Genomic DNA, 20859 nt, shown 5'->3' with positions numbered 1-20859 from the left:
TGTGGGTGAAAGTCTTCTTAGTTTCAATTTTTATTTCAAAATAAAGTTAATATGAAATTCTTATTATCTTGATTTTTTTTAAAGGGTGAGGTTGGCCAACAGGGTTCTCCAGGACCCACCCTTCTGGTGCAGCCCCCTGATTCTGGTCTCTATAAAGGAGAAAAGGTAATTCTCAATCCATATGTTACCTTGGTAAAGTAGTCATAGCCAACATTTTCTGAACACGTTCCCGTGCCAGCAAAGAGCTGAGCACCTACATGCAACGCTGCCTTGATCCCAACGTAACCTTTACAGGTTGGTACTATTATTAGCTCCATTATACAGAGTTGAAAAAGTGAGACTTGGAAAGGTTACCAGTGTTCTCAAGTTTACCCAGCTGTTGAGTGGCAGACCTAGCTTGGGCTGCTAAAGTGTGACATGTCCTCCAGGATATAGTCCCCCATTCATGTCTTTGATATGGTCGCTGAAAATACCACTGGAAATCCAGCTGTCCTTTAGATGTTACATATGGATCTGATGCCTTGATAATTGAAAAGTGACATGCATAGAACCGAGCATGTAATAGACTCTTGGCAAATATTAATTCCTTTGTCAACCTCCAGCACTGATGTTACTGATGCCATGTGCACATTCTCTTGTCAGTTTTCAATTACTGGATTCAGTTTCACTACCTTGCTCAAAATGAGCCTCTCCTCTCAGTGGCTGCATTCCCAGCTTGCATCTGCTGCCCTGGTTCCATGGTGGCTCCCCCCACCGCTGTGCCGCCCCACGCCGCACAATGCCTCTTACACAGAACTGGCCTCCTGAAGAGTGTCAGGTTCAAAGGTGCGCTTGGATCTTAGTTGCTAATTACCGACAGTTGAAGAGTAATCCCTTATTAAAAAATTAGGAGAATGGCTGTTGAAAGAGGTAATTTCTTAAAGAGATGGAACTCAGTATGTTGAATAAAGCCAGTAAGCCAGATTATATTCATTGTGATTTTTAGGGTATTAAAGGAACGCCTGGAATCATTGGACCTCCCGGACCACCAGGACCCAAGGTAATTTATTTAAAGAACTTAAAAAATTGTATGATGTGCTGTCTTAATTTAAAATTTTTTACATGGTTATTATCACTGCTTTAAATGCTGATATATTACTAGAACTTTTCAATATTTTATCATAATTCTGTAGGAAGACTATTTCCAAAGTAGCTGTTTTCTTTAAGCTGCTGGCGATAATTTTTATTTCTCATTTTGTTTTTGCATTCGTATTGCTGAAATACTGTTGCTTGAACTCCTCTAAAAGTGTCATCTCTTTAAGGGGGAAGCCGGTATTGGGACAAAAGGCGAGAAAGGTATTCCTGGGTTTCCAGGACCTCGGGTAAGGATCATTCATGGCGTCCTTAACTTCAGTGAGTTTGGAGGCATTTCTCTCTCACATTTTTATAAGACTAGGTCAATATTTCTGAGAGTTCAAAAGTGGAGATGATCTCTAGGAGGAATACTATATCTTGGTCAGCAAGAACTGTGTGATAGCTAAGTGCCCCAGAGCATCCCTTTCATGGACATTATTTGGATAAAACAGGCAAGCAGAAGATGGGAGAATTGGCAGGAAGTAGTGGGATCGTGGCATTTTCTAACTGGCTCAGTGTCAGTGTGATAGCAGCTCGGAATTGTTCATTTGAGCCTATTTGATAAAAGAAGGTACTGATCTAGGGGCAGTAGCTAGAAAACAACTACAGCATCAGGCCTCAAACATCTCCACGCATGTCACTAATGGAATCCACATTCATAGAGTCACTATGAAGGCCAGACCTTGGTGAGCATGGGCATTGAGTTTATTTGACTCAGATTTAGTACTTAACGAGACAATATTGACTTCCATAGGAATTTTCATTGCTGATAATGCATGGAGCAACTATTAATCTCTAGACAAATTATGTTGCGATGATTCAAAGATATTTAGCCCAGTGCAAGCATTAAATAAATAAATTGAAATGGAAGAACAGCAAAAACAACAAAACTGTGTTCTTAATTTAAAGCACTGTCAAGGACATTAATTTTTTTGAATAAGATTAAAGATCAATTAAAATAGCAAATGTTACAAAGAAATGGAATCTCTTTTTTATTTATTTCCTTTATTCAGCTAGCTTTACAGACAAGATTAAATACCAACGAAGCAATCTCATAAGGTGAAAAATGATTCACTGAACTGGTTTATGTATTTTGTTAATTCTGCTTGTGTTGATTTTTGTGAATTTATTAGGGGGACCCTGGCTTCTATGGATCCCCAGGTTTTCCAGGATTAAAGGTAAATGAAGTTGATTATAGAGAGGATAAATACATATTCATTAGTAAATGCAATTCAGTATCATTCAAAAGTTGTACCAGGGCCTGTAGACTCCCACACAGTAATGAGAAAGGAAACACATTTATTTTATAAGTTACATGATTTCACTGTGGGTACAAAAACTAAAGCACAAAACTGTCTGATGCAACCCCAAAGCAGTGTTAAGATTTTGTACAGAATCTCAGTGAGCATGTGTCATTCAGATTAAATGAGAATGAGATAATTTGTCACCCAATCACGTTTTTTAAAAAAGACATGTTTCATCCGTGATGTTCTGCAATTACCTTCATTGTTTGATCCTCATGAAAGCAACACTGTATATATTATGCATTGTTTTATTTCCTGTAAATTTTGTAGGTAAATATGTGCATACAAATAAATACTTTATATATGCTTTAAAAAATAAAAATAAAAAAAGGCATGTTTTTGGTTATTTGTAGGGCAAACCAGGAGTGCTTGGGGATCCTGGGCCGTTTGGATTTCTTGGTCCAAAGGTAAAAAAGTGAGCCTATCTGATAACATCCTATATCCCTTATGTTATCTTATTTATTTTTTTAAATATTTCAAAGAATCATTCAAAATTGAGTTCATTTTGCTTATATTATTTTAATGCATGTTGTAATGATTACATTTTACATTTGAGCAATGATCCTTTTGAAGGTGAATAATAATGAGAGATTCAAAAATTCCATAGGGATTATACAGTATCATGATTAAAAACAGAAGGAACCTTGGAGAGTTCTTTGCTTTGAACACCACTGCATTTTTTCGTTCCTTTTTATGTGACCTCACCTTCAGCACTTGTGCAGGACAAGCCATGGTGGCATTAAGGTGACACAATTAAGGGGGACAATATCTGCTGCTAAAATAAAATGTAGGTTCAGATCCTATAGGCAAATAAACTGTTTGTTCTAGAGTGCAAGTTAGACATTAATGCTCATAATAGATCTAAGAAACTTCATGGCTTCAGAGGTATCTAGTTGATGCACATGGAAGCATTTTTGGAGTTTGAATTTTTTTTCTTTTGGGAGAACTTTCCCAGTTGGCTGTTAACTTCTGTTTGTAGGTGGGAGGTCTCATACTTTTGTTCCTCTTAGACCACCATGAGCTATTTATTTCTCTAGTCAGCCTATAGGCTTTGTTTCCTACATGAATGCACTCTTGGTAATGCTAATATTTACTTAGTGCCCGGAAACATGTGAAAAAGGTTAATATTTCTAAGAAAAGTGAATGAATGAATGATTTCAGGGAGATCCTGGAGACCACGGGCACCCAGGACCACCAGGGGTTTTGGCAACTCCAGCTCTTCCACTCAAAGGTTTGTGTTCCATTCGATTTCTCTATAAATTATGCTGAAATGGGATTTGCGCAGTTCCAAAAGAAGAGTTTGGCCTAGTCCTTCTGTAGTTTACACACTTGGCAGGCTAAATATGTGAACTTTTACCATGAATGTATAATTATACTAGTGCAAGTAGAGATGTGCATCTTGGTTTGTCTCTATCAGCCATAAGACACCAAATTTTATTTTAGTGGTGAACTGCATGCTGGGATTTTTATTGTGTTACCTTTCAGAAAGTAGGTTTTTTAATCGCTAGAAATGTGTGAAACCATTTGACTAAGACCTGCCAAGATGCCGCCTCCAGGAAGAAAGCAGCCTAGATCAGTGACAAATTCAGCATTATTTCATGTGTCTGCAGAGGAGGGTCTAAGATATTGTACTTTAAACATGATGAGAAACTGCAAAACAATCTCCTGTTGTACTTTAACAAGGCTCACAAAAAGTGATTGTGCGTGAGCCTTTAAATTTATATATATGTTTACTATATACATTATGCCATTATTTTTGGCAGGGCCTCCAGGGGATCCAGGGCACCCCGGCCGCTATGGAGAAACGGGGACTGTTGGATCACCTGGTCCCCCTGGTCCCCCTGGTAGACCAGGGGAAGTCTGTGCAGGTATGGCTTTTACATGTCAGGTTTGCTGCATCCTCTTGCACACCAGGGGCTCTCCACTCTAGCTGATATTAAAATCACCTTAGCATTGTTTCAAAAATACTGATGGCTGTGCCTATCCCAGATCAGGAATGTTGGACTCTCTGGGGGATGGATGGACCCAGGCATCTGCTATTATAAAAGTGTCCCCATACTTTTTTATTTTTGGCCGCACTGCACGGCATGTGGGATCTTGTTTCCCTGACCAGGGATGGAACCCACGCCCCCTGCATTGGAAGCACGGAGTCCTAACCGCTGGACCGCCAGGGAAGTACCCACCACCCGCCCCCAGCCCCTGCTTAAGTCTAATGCACAGCCAGGATTAAGAAGCACGGAGCTCAAACCAATTAATCATTTAATTGGAAGAAATCCAGGCTCCTGGCCTGCACCTCAGAAATATTCAATCACTATCTCAGGGGTGTGATAAGAAATATGTATGTAAAACAGGCTTCCCACAAGATTACCAGATGCAGTTAAGATGTGGAAACTGCTGCTAGGGTGAGAGTGTGTCTTTAGATCTTTCCCACTTTCTTGGAAGGCTCTCTCTATGGACATCTACTTGTTAAAATTTAGTTCATCCACCTAGGCCCCAGCTTAAATCTTCTGCATGAAATGTGGAAATACAAAATTGAAAATTAAAAAATAAAATTTTGATTTGGACTTAGTTAAAAAATAAACAAAAAACAACAGCCCTCTCGCCCCCAAAAAAACCCCTATGGCTCATGGTAATATTTGATGAAAGGCCTGAGAAATAATCCTGTTGACACCAGGACTTTGAACTCCTTCAAGAGCTGTCTTAGTTAATTATTCCCAGTGAGATTAAGAATGGAAGTTTAGGGAATATTTGCATTCTGTGAACCCAGGAAGACTGATTAAACATGTGGGGAGAAAAGTCTGGAATAAATGTAATTTTATCCGGTCTGTTTCATGTTATAGTTCCTGAGGAGTTAGAAGTTTCCTGAGGTGTTCAACTGTGAACTGCAAAGTTCTTCTTTAATGTTTCACGAAGCTAGCTTTCACTTTGTAGGATCTGATGACCACAAAGGCAGTAAATAAAGCTTTGTTTAGTTCATTTACTCTTTTGATATCGCAGCCATGGCTTAATTGACCCAGAACTATATAAATCACACAGAATACTCTGTTGGTCGGAGGCACTAGACTCTGCTCTTACATTTCTCCTTTCGGGCTTGTTTATAATAAAATACTACCTCCAGCAGATTGAAATCAAAACCCAGAGGGAGTAAGTAACACCTGTCTCTAGCAGATTCCAAACCAAGTGTAACAGGAAGCCTCTTAATTCCAAAAATCTTTTTTAAAAGAATCCATATTTTGACTCCAACCTATAGTAAGAAATAATTTTATATTGTATAACATTTACATTACATTACACACATATATGCATACATACATACATATGGTTGAAACACAAATTTCACAAAATAATATCTCTGGGGTATCTGATGCACTCTATTTTCTATTCCATTCTTTTCTTTTGAAAAAAAAAAAGTTTTTAATGCTGGCCACAACTGAATTGATTTCATGTCCTATCAGTTGGTGGTCGAGGCTGCGATATGCCATACACTGTAACCCATTCTGCCTGTTGGAAGCTGGTTGAGCCTTCTCCCTGGTACTGGGATGAGACAGCAGGCAGCATCTGGGGCCATCCAGTGACTGATTATGGAGATTCTGAGTCAGGTCTTAGGACTGTTATGAAGACAAAATAGTAGCCAAGTCCACAGGAGTACATGTTCATTTTGTTTTAAACATACCATTGTATGTAGCCTTTATTATACTTATTTATTTTATAGTCATCTATAGTATTTACCATGAGATAAGTTGGGTTTTGGAGTCAGACACCTGTGATTGAATCCCAACCTTCCCAATCAGTATAGTATAGTGAAATAGTTATGCATTTACACAATGGACTAAAAACATTCCAGGTTCTAGTACTTACAAGCTGTGTGATCCTGGGCATTTATTAAACTTCTCTGTGCCTGAGTTTTCCTGTCTGCAAAATGGAGTTCTTGTTACAGTTGAAAGAATTAATATGTATACAGTTCTTAGAATACAACTGGGGATATAGTAAAGACTCACTGTGTTAGCTATGATTATTAGTATTCATATTTGGCCTAAATTTCCTGTGCCTTATCTATAAGGTACGAACTCTTCAAGGTTGTTGAAGGAGTAAAGATAATGTTTGAAAATACATGTAAAGCCCCAGCACATATGCACCCGATAACGAAAGCCATCAATTTAACTTGCATGCTACATTACTGATGACGGACAGGGTTTCAATTGTCTGTTGCTGAACAAATAACCCAAAACCTAGTGGTTTAAAACAACAACATTCAGTATATTCCCCTTCACTCTTTCTGTGGTTCAAGAATTCAGGAAGGGCTAAGCTGAGCGATTCTGGAGCAGGGATTTTCATCTGGTTGTAGCCATAGTGGCTGGAACTGAAACATGAGGACTGGCCAGGCATCTCTCTCCTTCATTTCTCATATAGTCTCAAGCCTCTCTGTGTGCCTCTGTGCTTAATTTAGGCTTCCTTGCAGCATGGTGGCTTCCGAGCAGTGATGTTGCTTCCATGGTGCCTCAGGACTCCAGTCCAAGCGTTTCGCTTACAAGGAAGAAGCTGAATCTTCTTTAATAATCTGGCCTTGGAAACCATATCGTGTCACTCCCGCCATACTTCATTAGTCCAAACAACCACAAAAGGCTGGTACATTGAAGGGAAGGGGAACATTCCACCTCTTGCTAGGGGAGCGTCAAGGCTCTACAAGAGCGTGAGGGACTAGAGCTACCATGGCGCCATCTTTGATAATGTCAGTCTTCCCCAGAGAGATCCTGGAATCAGGCATGCTTAGGAAGAAGCAGCTAGGAGTAATGGTCACTCTCACACCAAGGCTTCCAGCTGTCTTGAAGCCAAAGCCACCAGCGAGGGGGAAGTAGCATGTCAAGGGGAAGCAGGATTTAGCTGCTGCTGCATTACTTTGACCTCCTGTAAACACACTGAACGTCCAGTCGTTCACTGAGAACATGCCAGATATTGCAGTAAGCTCCTTACGTGGATTATTTTATTTAATCTTCATTACAAGCCTCTGAGGAAGATATAGAGGATTAAATAAGTTAAATAACCTACTTAAGTACCTGTGGCTGGAGAGGGAGAGGCCAGGTTCAAACCTAGCACCTCTTTGCTTTTCCACAAACCTAAGTGGTTATAGTATTTTACATCTACATAGGTAATTATGTGAGTCTCATTTTTTTTTTGGTTGTGCTAATTTGGTGTAAAAGATTAGAAGACTGTCTCCACGTAAGCATGTCTCAAGCATATCCAAATATTACATTTTAGTATCTAAAAGGCAGCACCAGTTTTCTCATTAAATTCTACTAGTCAATGATAATTATAAAAACAAACAGCTTAAAATGATATGCCAGGTACCTATCTACATGATTTAATGTATTACCTTATTTAGTTTTTTCTTATTTTTAAAATTTTTTGTTGAACTATAGTTGATGTACAGTATTATGTGTTACAGGTGTACAATATAGTGATTCACAATTTTTAAAGGTTATGCTCCATTTATAGTTATTATAAAATATTGGCTATACTCCGCTTGTTTTACAGTATGTCCTTATAGCTTATTTTATACGTAATAGTTTGTACCTCTTAATCTCCTACCCTTATTTTGCCCCTCCCCCTTCTCTCTCCCCACTAGTAACCACTAGTTTGTTCTCTATATCTGTGAATGTGCTTCTTTTTTGTAATTTTCACTAGTTGTTGTATTTTTAAAATTCCACATGTAAGTGATATCATACAGTATTTGTCTGTCTGTGAGCCCATATTTTAATTCACTATATGTGCTAATGTGTTTACTCAGGTTATTTTTTATCCAGTTATCAAAGTGGAAATTTTTAAAAATAATTTTAATTAAATAATATATATTTCTTTTCCAATAATCCTAAAGAATAGACAAAAAGGTAAGGAAATCTGATTCCCTAAACCTTTATTACCACTTGTGTGCTTTCAAAGGAGGTGAGGCATTCTGACGGCTGGGATATTCAGTTATTTTTTAACTACATTTTTTTTCCTTAAAAAAATTCCACAGCCTAAGAAGAATGTATTGATTTTGATTTCTTCTACAGAAAAATATAATCTGAGAGTATGTGTGGTTTTCATTCTTGATTTCTCTTGGAGGCATGATGGGACCCCCTGGGCCACGAGGGTTTTCTGGTCATCCAGGATTTCCAGGGGCAGCTGGCGTTCCTGGGAGAGCTGATTCTGCTCCAGGAAAACCAGGCAACCAGGGACCACCCGGCTTGCCTGGAGTGCCAGGGTTGCCAGGACCTCCAGGATCAGATGGTAAAGTGCTCTTCATTCACATTCACTAGCATTTATGTTGCATTTGATATTTGCAGTATCATTCAGAAAATGTGACTTTCCATATTTTAAGAAAGTGATCTAATATTTCATAAGCCAAGTTAGTAGTATCAATAATACAAAAAAGTAAACTGATGTTGGACTACCACGTCACTTAAATTATGTGAAAATATTTGGATGGGAATTTAAGTATGATGATAGAATGTTGTAAATTAACACAATTTTTGTTTTTTAAATGTAGTTGTCATTTTTATAGAGTTATGTATGGACCTGGCTTAAGAGTCAAACAGCTCTACAAAGCCTTTTGTGAAAAAACTGCCATCCCAGGCAACCCCTTCTCCTATTCCTTCCTCCTCAGGGACAATATTTTCCCCACAATTAGCTGGATCTCTTGGTATTGGCCTCCATATTGCCACTCAACATAGTTGTTGAATACTTATTTCTTAATTTTTCAGTTTGTGCATTAACTATTGACTTGCCTCTGTAGCGGGTGAATTCACCTCTTCCCCACCCACTACACATGTGCCATTTTCCACTCCTACAACCTATCAAATAGTTATCGTCATAATTTTAGTTAAATAAATATGCAGTGTTTACACAGAAGGGTTATATAAATGCTATTCACCAGTTTAGCCATATAATAGTATATGATACTACTTTCCCAGCATAACAGTTTGGTAATAATTGTCATATCTTTGTGTGTTTGCTTGGTTTTCAATATACTTATTGCTAATTCAACCTCAAACCATCTGGAATTGTATACATCTCTTAATCATACATTTTAACTCATTACTAGTATTATCTCTTTGAATAAATCTCATCTGGCGCTTTTTGACCTGTTTAAATTAGGTCAGGTTGCAATTTTAAAAGCTGATGCTGAGACACTGCCTGGAGATCTTCCTTCACCATTATCCTAGGAATTCTCTGTCTCTATCTCTCTGTCTGTCTCTGTCTCTCTGACTCTCTGTCTCTCTGGGTCCCTTTGTTTCCACAACTCATATATTTCTTCTAATGGTTTACTCATTATACTTTGTGAGAAAATGTGTATATTTGGAGTATCTTCACTGTTTGAAATACCTTTATTCTACTGTGGAATTTGATTGATAGTTTGGTTGAATATAAAATTCTAGATTGGAATAATTTTTCCTCCAGGTTTTTGAAGGCATTTTCCATTGCTTTTTAGTGCTGTTACTGAGAAGTCCAGTAACCTTTAGATACTTGATTCTTTGTTTAAAATCTCATTTCTTATTGAAGGCTAATAGGAATTCTCCTTTGTTTTCAATGTCCTTAAATTTCACTGTGATTTACCTCTATGTGGGTACCTTTGCAGGCACTAGGAGCAATTTAACACAAATCCTTCATTTCTGGAAAAATTTCTTGAAGTATTTCTTTTTTTTTTTAATGCATTTATTTTATTCATTTATTTTTGGCTGTGTTGGGTCTTCATTGCTGCATTCGGACTTTCTCTAGTTGCAGCGAGCGGGGGCTACTCTTCATTGTGGTGCACAGGCTTCTCATTGAGGTGGCTTCTCTTGTTTTGGATCACGGGTTCTAGGCACGTGGGCTTCAGTAGTTGTGGCTCGCGGGCTCAGTAGTTGTGGCTCGCGGGCTCTAGAGCTCAGGCTCAGTAGTTGTGGCACACAGGCTTAGTTGCTCCGTGGCATGTGGGTTCTTCCCAGACCAGGGCTCGAACCCCTGTCCCCTGCATTGGCAGGCGGATTCTTAACCACTGCACTGCCAAGGAAGCCCTTGAAGTATTTCTTTGAAGATATTTTGTCCTCCTTTTTTCCCCCTGTTTTCTATTTCTGGACTCAATATATTTGTCTGTTAGAGAATCAATCCTACATGTCTGCTTTTCAAATCTTCACTCTATTATTTTTCACCTTTTTATTTTTCTGTAACGCTTTCTGGTAGACTTCCTCAACTCCATCTTCCAAGTCTGCTCCTGAATTTTTAAATTTCTGCTTTCATAACCATTTTTTTAAAATTTCTGAGGATTTTGTCGTTGCTGTTGTTTTCTCTCTCTCTCTCTCTTTTTTGTTGTTGCCTTTTAATGTTTCTTTTTGCAGCAGCCTGTTTCTGTTTTGGGAATGAAATGCCTTCCCTTGTCTGCTTTTTAAACTATATAGTTTATTTTAAAGATTTCTTCTTACTGCATTGTCTGTTTCCTCCAATTTTGAGGGGGTTTGTTTTTTCCTGCTGCAGTTTTTGAGAAGGTGTTCTTACTATTTAGCTGCTTCTTTGACCAATCATCCTGTTTGGGGTCTCACTGTCATTCTACTTCAGAGGTACCAATTCTTGAACTTTGGAAGAGATTTCCTAGGTAAATTGTGTTCTTTTTCTGCTTTCCCCACAGCCTGCTTGGAATTCAGCTTTTTAAGGTCTGCTAAATCTTTTTACTTTTTTTTTTTGCTTTTGTTTCTCTTTTTCTTTGTCTTGAAAGATTATACCTTTTTATAATATTCTTTTACTGTCTGTTATCTTACTGGTATTTGGGTATACTGGGGAGACAAGGAACTTATTGCATTTTATCCATCATTTTTAATCAGATGTCTCTGAATTTTTGCTTTTACAAACTCTGCTTTATGCTTTCTTTATTAGGTAATTATTGATAATTGAAGGGGAAAAATATATTTGCCATATACTTACTTTTAGTTTTTTGTTTATTTGTTTTGTTTTGGTATATTTGTTTGTTTTATTATCCACTACTTTGCTCTGCAACCCACTAAATTAGGGCTGAGATTAGGGATAGTGTTATCAATGGTTATGGTAACAGAAGCTTGCTGTGACAATTGTATGGTCTATTTGTATACCTATTCTTATAGCAGAGAGAAAGAATCATAAGAAAGGAATGGAAGAAAGAATGGTGTTGAGGGGATGGTGTGAATGCGAACACACCAAGCTCTACTTGTTCTATATCAGATCTATATCAGATGTTCTATATCAGATGTTCACAAAAATTGTGTGATTCTCTCTGCCCGCCCCCTTTTCCACTGGAAAGTTGTATATTGTAGTGCTGGGCCTCCTGGACCACAAGGAATAAAAGGCAAAGTGGGTCCTCCAGGAAGAAGAGGCTCAAAAGGAGAAAAAGGCAAGTATGCATCAAAGTAGAATTTCTAGAAAACAACATATGGAGGATCGGGAGGCATTATGAAATGTACAATGTGGCATTTCATTTAGATTTTTCACTCACCTTAGTTACCCCTGTGAGTACTTAACTCACTGTGTGCTTGTGAGGTGATTAGAACTTACCAAAAAGTCAAATCCATATCTTACAGTATAAAGGAGACACTTACCTGCCATGAAATTTGCCTCAAAGTGATGACTTTTTCAACAGGATCCTCTCAATTCCTTGAAAAAAGCAGAGATAGGACAGTATTGATCTTTACTTTGGTTTCTCTCTGTGGGTCCCATCTTTCCCAGACTCATCAAATCCCTATAGCTCTATGTTTCTACACCCTAAATTGTTTGGTGCCTTTTTGACCAACTGAGTCAGGTGGGTATGAGAGCTGAGGAGTTTGACTATCCTAAAGGCATTTTTTTAAACTAAAGGTCCTGATGATTAGAAAATGCATTGTAGTGAATTAGTAGCTGTAACATGCAATACAATCAATAATCCCTCTTAACATATTGTTTGGATTCTTTAAATGCCCAGAGTTTATGCTCTAACCAATTTTGTTGTTGTTGTTGTTTTTTCAGCAGGAACCAAATTAAGAGCCTTTTTTTTTTAGTAGGAACCAAATAAGAGACTTCTAAACTTTTAAAAATTAGAAACTTTCTTATTTTCAAAGTTTCTTCCGTAGAATCAGACATCGGCTTTTCCCCTAGATTTTGTCAGTTTGAGTTTATTAAGACACAGAACACCCCATTTTTCTGGAAATGATATGTCCACCCACATAGACCATAGCTACCCCCAGGTCATGCCCTGTGCTCTCCACATCACATGTTATCAGTTGTCTGTGATAAGAATTGTGCACATCAGACACTTTTTGTTCTTATTCGCACTATTGGTTTTGTATAGTAAAGACTTTATTGGGATTTCATTCAGGAAATTTGACAAAGCTGCCTTTTATCCTCTGTCTAGGAAGCACAGGGCTCTGTGCCTGCCAGCCTTGTCCCTCAGGCCCACCTGGCCCTCCAGGACTTCCTGGGAGGCAAGGGAGTAAAGGAGACTTGGGACTCCCTGGGCGGCTTGGAGAAAAAGGTTACCCAGGCCTTCCTGGTGCCAGAGGATCTCCAGGGCCACCAGTAAGTAACTCTCCCCAGTATCAATCTTTCTAGTTAAAAGAGACTGATAGAGATAGAATTCAATTGTACCTCTCTCCAATTTATAGTGATATATATATTGTATGTCTTGAATCTATAAGTATATTCATGACAAAAAATCATCTCTATCCTTTCATTTATTCATTCATTCATTCATTCATTCATCATTCATTCATTTGTTCAGTCAACTAATATTTATTGAGCACCTACTATGTTCCAGGTACTATTCCAGGTGCTGGGGATACAGCAGGGACCAGAACACTATCTCTGCCCTCCTGGGGCCTCTACTCTGTTGGGAGGACATACACCATATAACAGATAGACGGGTGAATATAGAGGATGGCCAATGGCAATAAAGGCCGTCACCATCTGGTGTGGCTTGCGTGGAGAGAGTGAGGGACAGGGCAGACATGAAGTCAAATGGCTGGAGGTTAGGAGGGGTTGCAGAGCATGGAGCGTTGTAGGTGGGTTGGCTTCGAGCTTGTATTCTGGATGACCTGGAGCAGCCAGTGGAGAGTTTTAAGGAGAGAGGAGTCTGACAGTAGTTTTAATTGGATCACTCAGGTAGCTTTGTTACGAACAGACCAGAGGAGACAAGGGAAGAAGTAGGGAGATTTAACTGGGCTATTGCTGCAGTAATCCTGGTGAAATATGATGGCGGACAAGTGTACCTATTACTGTTGGGTGTGACGGGAAGTGGTCAGATTCTGGGTATATTTTGACCATAGGGCCAGCAGACTGGCTGTGAGGCTGGATGTGGGATATGAAAAGCAGAGAAGTAAAGGATGGAGCCAAGATGGGCAGACAGTGTGAGGAGCAGGCGTGGGGGGTAGGAAAGGAAGCAGTGCTGTCGGGCACATTTTAAGTTTGGGGTGCCGATTAGACAAGCAGGTGGAGGTCTCAAGTAGGCTGTGGGATGATATTCAAGTGAAGGATCCAGATGAGAGATCGGGTGGAGCTGTAGGTATTGGCTTCGTCAGAGTTTACGTGATATTTCGTGCCAGAGGATGCATGAGATCTCGCGGTGACTTCTACTTGCTGACCATTCCAAGGGACCATTCCAAGTGACTCGGGCTGAGGCAGAGCGGTCCCTCAGAATAAAATCACTGCCCCCGGGGGCAGTCCCCTGGAGGCTGGAGACAGCCCTTATTACCGGGGCTTAATCCTGGGGTGGCCAGGAGCCTAACCATCAGCCCCTGTGCACTCTTTTCCATTGTCCCCAGGAAATCTCATGAAAATAAGGTTCCAGTCTCAGAGCCTTAAGTGAGGGTGATGGTTAAGCTCTTCCTGCACCAAGCTTGTCAACTCAACCAGAAGTTAGGTCCTTAATATGCGTATGTTGAATAAACATAATTGTAATTATCAATATTAAATAGGCTGCATTTTATTGTCTGCTTCTTTAATTCAACTTTTTATAGTCATTTTTAAATTTTTTATTTTTTGAAACAATCTTTTTTTAAACTTATTTTTGGCTGCGTTGGGTCTTCGTTGCTGTGAATGGGCTTTCTCTAGTTGCCGCGAGCGGGGGTACTCTTCGTTGCGGTGCACGGGCTTCTCATTGTGGCGGCATCTCTTGTTGTGGAGCATGGGCTCTAAGCACGTGGGCTTCAGTAGTTGCAGCACGCAGGCTCAGTAGTTGTGGCTCGCGGGCTCTAGAGCTCAGGCTCAGTCGTTGTGGCGCACGGGCTTAGTTGCTCCGCGGCATGTGGGATCTTCCCAGACCAGGGCTGGAACCTGTGTCCCCTACACTGGCAGGTGGATTGTTAACCACTGCGCCACCAGGGAAGTCCCATAGTTATTTTTTTATGTTGTTACTTAATCTTCATAATGAAGGTTTTATTGGCTCTAAAATATTTTTCTTCCTTCACATTGAGTTGCTTCTCAGAGCTAACATCTTGGAGTGTGGATTACTAGTTCAGCCAGGGTTATCCTGGCGGAGGTTTATGTAATTCAGTTGCTCCAGGGCTTACCTCTTAATTTAAAAAAATTTTTATCTTAAATTAAAGTATAGTTGATTTACAATGTTGCATTAAACTGGCCGTATTTCTGATGTCTCTGTTCTGTGTATGATTCTGTCCATATGACTTCTCTGTACTAAATTCATCTCACTGTGATCATAGTTAGGGACCAAGTTCATACCATGGGGCACAGGAAAGGAAAGGAGGGAGGGAGGGATGGACAGAAAGAGAGAGCTTGAAGGACCCACAGACAAGCATTCTTGGCTGCTCTCACTCCGCCGTACATCTCTCTCTGCTGGTCCCTGGCCCCAGAAGCCACAGATATGTGGGAAAGTAGAAAACAGAAAAGTAGGTTTAAGTTCTTTGCAATTTTTCCTGTGGTTGGACCAAAGCCTTGTATTCATTGCCTTAGCCTGAGAGCAGTTCCCAGGATGGGGGTTTGCCACCACGATGCTCTACTGCAAGGCGTAGGGCTTAGGAGCACACGGACCAAGCTTCAAATCCCAACTCTGACATTTGTGAGCTCTGTGGTGTTCCTGTAAGATGGATATAGCAACACCTGTTCTACAAGTTTGTTGGTAAGAATTCAATTCAACAGTATATTCTGAGAGCTACAAAGTACACACCAGTGAACCAGATGGCCAGGGTCACTGCCCCTGAGGAGTTGCAGCGCAAACCAAAGGTCACAAACTGCCATGGACTAAATCTGAACCTCCAGCGTGTTTCATTTTGTCCTCACAGTGTTTGTTTTTGTATTATTAATATGTTTACGGCTCACCTTGAGAAATTGGAAGCTCATTAGCACAGGTCAATGGATCCCCACCACTGCCGGAAGCTGAGGAGGTCTGGGGGCTCGAGTCTCCACCATGCCCTCTCGCCTGCTTTTTGGAAGAGCATGGCCCCCCAGTAGGCATCTACGGTTGAAGTCCCTGATCTAGACTGTGTATAAAATAACTAGTACATGCCCGGCAGAGAAGACTTCTTGTGGCTGCTGAGATTTTGTTGTTGTGTATTTTTTTTTAACCTCTTTATTGGAGTATAATTGCTTTACAATGGTGTGTTAGTTTCTGCTGTATAACAAAGTGAATCAGCTATACGTATACATATATCCCCATATCCCCTCCCTCTTGCGTCTCCCTCCCACCCTCCTTATCCCACCCCTCTAGCTGGACACAAAGCACTGAGCTGATCTCCCTGTGCTATGTGGCTGCTTCCCACTAGCTATCTATTTCACATTTGGTAGTGTACATATATGTCCATGCCACTCGCTTACTTCGTCCCAGCTTACCCTTCCCCCTCCCCGTGTCCTCAGGTCCATTCTCTACATCTGCCTCTTTATTCCTGTCCTGCCCCTAGGTTCTTCAGAAACTTTTTTTTTTCTTAGATTCCATATATATGTGTTAGCATACGGTATTTGTTTTTCTCTTTCTGACTTACTTCACTCTGTATGATAGTCTCTAGGTCCATCCACGTCACTACAAATAACTCAATTTGATTTTTTTTTATGGATGAGTAATATTCCATCGTATATATGTGCCACATCTTCTTTATCCATTCATCTGTTGATGGACACTTAGATTCCTTCCATGTCTTGGCTATTGTAAATAGAACTGCAATGAACATTGTGGTACATGACTCTTTTTGAATTATGGTTTTCTCAGGGTGTATGCCCAGTAGTGGGATTGCTGGGTCATATGGTAGTTCTATATTTAGTTTTTTAAGGAAACTCCATACTGTTCTCCATAGTGGCTGTATCAATTTACATGCCCACCAACAGTGCAAGAGGGTTCCCTTTTCTCCACACTCTCTCCAGCATTTAATGTTTGTAGATTTTTTGATAATGGCCATTCTGAATGGTGTGAGGTGATACCTCATTGTAGTTTTGATTTGCCTTTCTCTAATGATTAGTGATGTTGAGCATCCTTTCATGTGTTTGTTGGCAATCTGTATATCTTCTTTGGAGAAATGTCTGTTTAGGTCTTCTGCCCATTTTTAGATTGGGTTGTTTGTTTTTTTGATATTGAGCTGCATGAGGTGCTTGTATATTTTGGAGATTAATCCTTTGTCAATTGCTTGGTTTGCAAATATTTTTTCCCATTCTGAGGGTTGTCTTTTTGTCTTGTTTATGTTTTCCTTTGCTGTGCAAAATCTTTTAAGTTTCATTAGGTCCCATTTGTTTATTTTTGTTTTTATTTCCATTTCTCTAGGAGGTGGGGCAAAAAGGATTTTGCTGTGATTTATGTCATAGAGTGTTTTGCTTATGTTTTCCTCTAAGAGTTTTATAGTGTCTGGTCTTACATTTAGGTCTTTAATCCAATTTGAGTTTATTTTTGTGCATGGTGTTAGGGAGTGTTCTAATTTCATTCTTTTACATGTAGCTGTCCAGTTTTCCCAACACCACTTATTGAAGAGGCTGTCTTTTCTCTATTGTATATTCTTGCCTCCTTCAAAGATAGGGTGACCATATGTGCGTGGGTTTATCTCTGGGATTTCTATCCTGTTCCATTGATCTATATTTCTGTTTTTGTGCCAGTACCATACTGTCTTGATTACTGTAGCTTTGTAGTATCACCTGAAGTCAGGGAGCCTGATTCCTCCAGCTCCGTTTTTCTTTCTCAAGATTGCTTTGGCTATTCAGGGTCTTTTGTGTTTCCATACAAATTGTAAAATTTTTGTTCTAGTTCTGTGAAAAATGCCATTGGTAGTTTGATAGGGATTGCATTGAATCTGTAGATTGCTTTGGGTAGTATAGTCATTTTCACAATGTTGATTCTTCCAGTCCAAGAACATGGTATATCTCTCCATCTGTTTGTATCATCTTTAATTTCTTTCATCAGTGTCTTGTAGTTTTCTGCATAAAGGCCTTTTGTCTTCTTAGGTAGGTTTATTCCTAGATATTTTATTCTTTTAGTTGCAATGGTAAATGGGAGTGTTTCCTTAATTTCTCTTTCAGATTTTTCATCATTAGTGTATAGGAATGCAGGAGATTTCTGTGCATAATTTTGTATCCTGCTACTTTAGCAAATTCATTGATTAGCTCTAGTAGTTTTCTGGTAGCATCTTTAGGATTCTCTATGTATAGTATCATGTCATCTGCAAACAGTGACAGTTTTACTTCTTTTCTGATTTGGATTCCTTTTATTTCTTTTTCTTCTCTGATTGCTGTGGCTAAAACTTCCAAAACTATGTTGAATAATAGTAACCGTGTCTAGTTCCTGATTTTAGAGGAAATGGTTTCAGTTTTTCACCACTGAGAAAGATGCTGGCTGTGGGTTTGTCATATATGGCCTTTATTATGTTGAGGTAAGTTCCTTCTTTGTCTATATTCTGGAAGGTTTTTATCATGAATGGGTGTTGAATTTTGTCAAAAGTTTTTTCTGAATCTATTGAGATGATCATATGGCTTTTCTCCTTCAATTTGTTAATATGGTGTGTCACATTGATTGACTTGCGTATATTGAAGAATCCTTGCATTCTTGGGATAAACCCCACTTGATCATGGTGTATGATCCTTTTAATGTGCTGTTGGATTCTGTTTGCTAGCATTTTGTTGAGGATTTTTGCATCTATGTTCATCAGTAATATTGGCCTGCAGTTTTCTTTTTTTGTGACATCTTTTTCTGGTTTTGTTATCAGGGTGATGGTGGCCTTGTAGAATGAGTTGGAGAGTGTTCCTCCCTCTGCTATATTTTGGAAGAGTTTGACAAGGACAGGTGTTAGCTCTTCTCTAAATATTTGATAGAATTCACCTGTGAAACCATCTGGTCCTGGCCTTTTGTTTGTTGGAAGATTTGTAATCACAGTTTCAATTTCAGTGCTTGTGATTGGTCTGTTTATATTTTCTGTTTCTTCCTGGTTCAGTCTCAGAAGGTTGTGCTTTTCTAAGAATTTGTCCATTTCTTCCAGGTTGTCCATTTTATTGGCATATTGTTGCTTGTAGTAATATCTCATGATCCTTTGTATTTCTGCATTGTCAGTTGTTACTTCTCCTTTTTCCTTTCTAATTTTACTGATTTGAGTCTTCTCCCTTTTTTTCTTGATGAGTCTGGCTAATGGTTTATCAATTTTATCTTCTCAAAGAACCAGCTTTTAGCTTTATTGATCTTTCCTGTTGTTTCCTTCACTTCTTTTTCATTTATTTCTGATGTGATCTTTATGATTTCTTTCCTTCTGCTTACTTTGGGGATATTTTGTTCTTCTTTCTCTAATTGCTTTAGGTGTAAGGTTATTTTGTTTATTTGAGATATTTCTTGTTTCTTGAGGTACCATTCTATTGCTATAAGCTTCCCTCTTAGAACTGCTTTTGCTGCATCCCATAGGTTTTCATTCATCGTGTTTTCATTGTCATTTGTTTCTAAGTATTTTTTAATTTCTTCTTTGATTTCTTCAGTGATCTCTTGGTTATTTAGTAGTGTATTGTTTAGCCTCCATGTGTTTGTATTTTTTTACGGATTTCTTTCCTGTAATCGATATCTAGTCTCATAATGTTGTGGTTGGAAATGATACTTGATATGATTTCAATTTTCTTAAATTTACCAAAGCTTGATTTGTTACCCAAGATATGATCTATCCTGGAGAATGTTCCATGCGCACTTGAGAAGAAAGTGTATTCTGTTGTTTTTGGATGGGACGTCCTATAAATATCAATTAAGTCCACTTTTTTAATGTATCATTTAAAGCTTGTGTTTCCTTATTTATTTTCATTTTGGATAATCTGTTCATTGGTGAAAGTGGGGTGTTAAAGTCCCCTACAATGATTGTGTTACTGTTGATTTCCCCTTTTATGGCTGTTAGCATGTGCCTTATGTATTAAGGTGCTCCTATGTTCGTTGCATAAATATTTACAGTTGTTATATCTTCTTCTTGGATTGATCCCTTGATCATTATGTAGTGTCCTTCTTTGTCTCTTGTAATAGTCTTTATTTTAAAGTCTATTTTGTCTGATATGAGAATTGCTACTCCAGCTTTCTTTTGATTTCCATTTGCATGGAATATCTTTTTCCATCCCCTCACTTTCAGTCTGTATGTGTTGCTAGGTCTGAAGTGGGTCTCTTGTAGACAGCATATATACGGGTCTTGTTTTTGTATCCATTCAGCCAGTCTTTGTCTTTTGGTGGAGCATTTAATCCATTTACATTTAAGGTAATTATCGATATGTATGTTCCTTAATTGTTTTGGGTTTGTTATTGTAGGTCTTTTCCTTCTCTTGTGTTTCCTGCCTAGAGAAGTTCCTTTAGCATTTGTTGTAAAGCTGGTTTGGTAGTGCTGAATTCTCTTAGCTTTTGCTTGTCTGTAAAGCTTTTAATTTCTCCATCGAATGTGAATGAGAACCTTGCTGGGTAGAGTAATCTTGGTTGTAGGTTTTCCCCTTTCATCACTTTAAATATGTCCTGCCACTCCCTTCTGGCTTTCAGAGCTTCTGCTGAAAAATCAGCTGTTAACCTTATGGGGGTTCCCTTGTATGTTATTTGTTGCTTTTCCCTTGCTGCTTTTAATATTTTTTCATTGTATTTAATTTTTGATAGTTTGGTTAATATATATCTTGGCGTGTTTCTCCTTGGATTTATCCTGTATGGGACTCTCTGCGCTTCCTGGACTTGATTGACTCTTTCCTTTCCCATATTAGGGAAGTTTTCAGCTATCATCTCTTCAAATATTTTCTCAGTCCCTTTTTTTCCCTTCTTCTTCTGGGACCCCTATAATTCGAATGTTGGTGTGTTTAATGTTGTCCCAGAGGTCTCTGTGACTGTCCTCAATTCTTTTCATTCTTTTTTCTTTATTCTACTCTACAGTAGTTATTTCCACTATTTTATCTTCCAGGTCACTTATCCATTCTTCTGCCTCACTTATTCTGCTATTGATTCCTTCTAGAGAATTTTTAATTTCATTTATTGTGCTGTTCATCATTGTTTGTTTGCTCTTTAGTTCTTCTG

The 20859-nt window shown here is 38.9% G+C and overlaps 1 protein-coding gene across 6 annotated transcripts in view; it reads left to right on the top strand.

The window, feature by feature from the left end:
- The window catches only part of COL4A4 (collagen type IV alpha 4 chain), a 135501-nt gene that overhangs the window by 59611 nt on the left and 55031 nt on the right, over nt 1-20859 (top strand). For all 6 annotated transcript variants that reach the window (XM_082464605.1, XM_082464606.1, XM_082464608.1 and 3 more), the window contains exons 13-22: nt 85-165; nt 986-1039; nt 1302-1361; nt 2247-2291; nt 2771-2824; nt 3579-3648; nt 4181-4285; nt 8520-8684; nt 11704-11793; nt 12787-12950. In XM_082464605.1, the coding sequence (XP_082320731.1) occupies nt 85-165; nt 986-1039; nt 1302-1361; nt 2247-2291; nt 2771-2824; nt 3579-3648; nt 4181-4285; nt 8520-8684; nt 11704-11793; nt 12787-12950 (888 nt within the window). The remainder of the gene's footprint in view (nt 1-84; nt 166-985; nt 1040-1301; nt 1362-2246; nt 2292-2770; nt 2825-3578; nt 3649-4180; nt 4286-8519; nt 8685-11703; nt 11794-12786; nt 12951-20859) is intronic.

Source organism: Balaenoptera physalus (genome assembly GCF_965194825.1).
Source record: "Balaenoptera physalus genome assembly, chromosome: 6".
NCBI lineage: Eukaryota > Metazoa > Chordata > Mammalia > Artiodactyla > Balaenopteridae > Balaenoptera > Balaenoptera physalus.
This window is presented reverse-complemented; position numbering and strand designations above follow the sequence as displayed.